This window comes from Octopus bimaculoides, chromosome 3, assembly GCF_001194135.2.
Source record: "Octopus bimaculoides isolate UCB-OBI-ISO-001 chromosome 3, ASM119413v2, whole genome shotgun sequence".
Lineage (NCBI taxonomy): Eukaryota > Metazoa > Mollusca > Cephalopoda > Octopoda > Octopodidae > Octopus > Octopus bimaculoides.
In genome coordinates, this window is record NC_068983.1 from 57,811,255 (window position 1) to 57,814,992 (window position 3,738).

At 36.1% G+C, this 3,738-nt stretch overlaps 1 protein-coding gene across 1 annotated transcript; it reads left to right on the plus strand.

The window, feature by feature from the left end:
• Positions 1 to 2,500: 2,500 nt before the first annotated feature.
• Positions 2,501 to 3,457, plus strand: LOC106882592 (tetraspanin-8). The gene has a single exon (XM_014933325.2). The coding sequence runs from the start codon at positions 2,623 to 2,625 to the stop codon at positions 3,298 to 3,300; it is 678 nt and encodes a 225-aa protein (XP_014788811.1). The 5' UTR covers positions 2,501 to 2,622; the 3' UTR covers positions 3,301 to 3,457.
• The last annotated feature ends 281 nt before the right edge of the window (positions 3,458 to 3,738 follow it).

A 3,738-nucleotide genomic window follows, 5' to 3' on the forward strand; every position in this document is an offset into this window, starting at 1 on the left:
TACGAGAGGAAATTATATCCAACTTATAAGCCTAACTCCTCTAGGGTATTAAAGTTTACTTTACTCTAGTCGATATCATCATAAATATTATTACGATGTGACTATAAAACAGAAGATGAATAAAATGAAATAATATTTCAAAAACGAAAAACCGAATTAAACAAGAAAAAGAATTTACTGTTGTTTTCTAGTTCCATGAAATTCTTCTTTTTTTTCTTCATAGATTACTAATCATTGATAACAATAAATCTTGGTTCAAGATATTTGAATGTAGTTTCTTTTATGTTATTTTATTTTATTCTTAAGTGAAAAGAAACTGCCAACACAATTTATGAAGCAGAAGCGAATACATCTCTCGATATTTTCAGATTGAGAGAGAAGTGTAAAAGAAAGAGAAAGAGAGAGAGAGAGAGAGAGAGAGAGAGAGAGAGAGAGAAGGGAGGGAGGGACAGATAGAGACAGACAGGCAGGCAGGCAGAGGGAAGTAGGAAGTGGGGAATGTTAAGAGAAAGAATAAGGAAATAGAAAGTAAAAGAAGAAATGTTCAATTATATAATACAATAAAAGGAGAGATCAAGAGAAAGACGTTATTAAGTCGAAGCGATGAGGCAGCGAGCTGGCAGAAACGTTAGCACGCCGGGCGAAATGCTTAGCTGTATTTCGTCAGCCGTTACGTTCTGAGTTCAAATTCCGCCGAGGTTGACTTTGCCTTTCATCATTTCGGGGGTCGATTAAATAAGTACCGGTTAAGTATGATCGACTTAATCCGTTTGTCTGTCCTTATTTGTCCCCTCTGTGTGTGTGGTCCCTTGTGGGCAGTAAAGAAATAAGAAACGTTAGCACGCTGGGCGAAATGCTTAGCTGTATTTCGTGTGTCTTTACGTTCTGAGTTCAAATTCCGCTGAGGTCGACTTTGCCTTTCATCCTTTCAGGGTCGATAAATTAAGTACCAGTTGCGTACTGGGGTCGATCTAATCGACTGGCTCCTTCCCCCAAAATTTCAGGCCTTGTGCCTAGAGTAGAAAAGAAAAAAATAATTTTAAGGCGGTGAGCTGAGAGAAACGTTAGCACACCGGGTGAAATGCTTAGCAGTATTTCGTCTGTATTGTGGTGAAAGAGTACACAGCAGGGTTCGCCACCATCCCCTGCCGGAGCCTCGTAGAGCTTTGGGTGTTTTCGCTCAATAAACACAGACAACGCCCGATCTGGGAATCGAAACCGCGATCCTACAACTGCGAGTCCACTGCCCTAACCCCTGGGCCATTGCGCCTCCACTTTGAGAGACGTAGGTAGCAACTCTACCGAAAGTAATGGGTTGTTGCCGCCTCGACGTGGTTGTTCTGCATTGAACAATGATACTACTCTTTTTAACCCCAGGAGGACATCTCCTCCATCTAGTTAACGACACACTATCTGTGTCCGTTATATTGCTAAATCCTTAATCTTCTTTAAAAACAAAACTTGATAATTTGCTAAGCGATTACGTGCCACAGAAGAATACCGTGAGGAACACAAAGCTATAATTCAACTTTTAGACTGAATCATAGTCTTGTCTTCTACATTTTGGCTCCAATTGATTCTCTGAAGCATGGAAAAGCTTAGAATGGGCTTTAAAGGCTATCTTTTTCGAAAACAAGAACGCAAACCACTGAATGCGTGTCAGCTTGTTTTGTAGTATTTAAATCTACAGTAGTAGTATTTAAATCAGCCCAAGGGTGAAAGGGAAACTCAGCCTTTGATTTGAATTCAGAACGTAATTAGTTGGAAGAAATTGCGCTCTAAGCATTTTGTCCGACGCGCTCACGTTTCTGCCAGCTCGCTGCCCTTTTTAAATCTACAAAAATTGGTTTCAGATTTGACACAAGTCCAGCAGTTTCAAGGGAGAGGGATAGTCGATTACATCGACCTCAGTACTTGAGTAGTACTTATTTTATAGACCCCTAAGAGATGAAATGCAAAGTTAACCCCGAACGCAAGGACAGACGAAATGCAGCTAAACATTTTGTCCGATGTGCTCAATATTCTGTCAGCTCGCCGCCTTTATTTAAAGCAACAAATATACCATTCTAAATAAATGCAATGACATGCAAATATGAGGAATTCCACCCCTTATTGATACTTTGAATTAATAACATTGAATATTGAATGGCCAACCAACAAGAAAATGTTTTACAACAGAAACGTCCAAATTGTTGCTTTGCCTGCAAATAGATTAACCTTTTCATTAAAGAGATCCTTAAGGAGTTCGTTTTTATTCTCAAAAGTGGAAAGGGTTTCCTAAGTATAAATATTTAGTTAAATATGATATTAAACCCAATTTAATTCTTTTTAGAGAAAAGAGTTAAACATGGTTGGGATCGAACCTTGTTACTCCACTTAACATAAATTCTTCCAAGTGACAAAAGGAAATAATAATATCACCCCTTTTAAGAGTTTTGAAGAAAGTAATATTGTTCTGTCAAATATTATAATTATTAAATTTCTGGCTTATTTTCAATTCTTATAATTAACGAAAGGAATTATATTATTTTTAAAATGTTTATATGTATATAAACCATGCATAATGTGTGAAAGTAGAGGTACAAAACAACTGTCATTTTGAAACAATATTGCCTTCTAAACATGGCGTTGACTTATCGAGCAAAAGTTGTTAAATATGTCCTGTTATGTTTGAATAGCTTTCTTTTCTTTCTAGGTTTGTCTGGCATTGTTACCTGTTATTGTACCAATCGCAATAAAGAAGTGGTCTTTGAAAATATAAACAAATTAAATCCAACTGATAACCAATTTCGCGACTACAGATTAACAGCTAGTGCTTATCTTCTGGTTTCTTCTACTTTGATAATGCTAACTTTGACTATCTTGGGCTATTGTGGAACGCTGAAGGAACTCAAGTTCTTGCTTGTTGTCTATGTTTTCTCCATGGCATTTATTTTGGCAATTGAGTTATCTGCTTTCCTGTTAAATGTCATCACTATGTCAACAATCGAATATTCCATGAAAGACACTTTGGAAAACATAATAAAAAATGCTACGCTGAATAATACTTTGAAAGAGCAAATTAAAATGTTCCAGAACTTAACAAAATGTTGTGCCATTAGTCACAGAGATAAGGAAGTGAATTCTACCGCAAAATGCGACCTCTATACACAAGACTGTTACGAAAAAATTTCGTACATCTTAACTGAAAATGACGCAGTTGTTTCAACTTTTTCTTTCATAATTTTTACCATTCAATGTGTTCTAATGATATTAGCTTATGTTTTTATAAGTTCAATAAGCATTCACCAACAACATTAAAACAGCATTCAAAGTGTGTTTGCGGGGGTTTCCCCGGTCATTATGTCTAAATTCGATTAACACATAATAGGATTCTTCTTCAAAGCGTACCTCTTAAGATATAATTGTCTTTGTACTATAAAATTCTTAAGTTTTTCCATTAAATGGCTACGATTTGCTACGATTTGCAATTGTTTCTTAGGTTCAGATGGAGGATATGTAAACGGAACCCTTCCCCCCTTAATTTTTTTTTTACAGAATCTCACGTTTTAGGCTATGGAGATTCCGAATCTGAGAAAAAATTTTCAAAAATCGAAACTTCAATATTTTATTTTCCCCGCCTCCTCCCCAGATCTTCATTTTTTTACTTTTTCTGGATTTTTTTTTTTTTTTTTTTTGGCGAAATACGTACAAAAATACGGAGAGAATAGGGAGATTATGATTCTGAAAAAAAAAAAA

What these genes read in the sequence shown, in the direction of transcription:
- LOC106882592 (XM_014933325.2), top strand. Translation starts at nt 2,623, where the DNA reads ATGGCGTTGACTTATCGAGCAAAAGTTGTTAAATATGTCCTGTTATGT.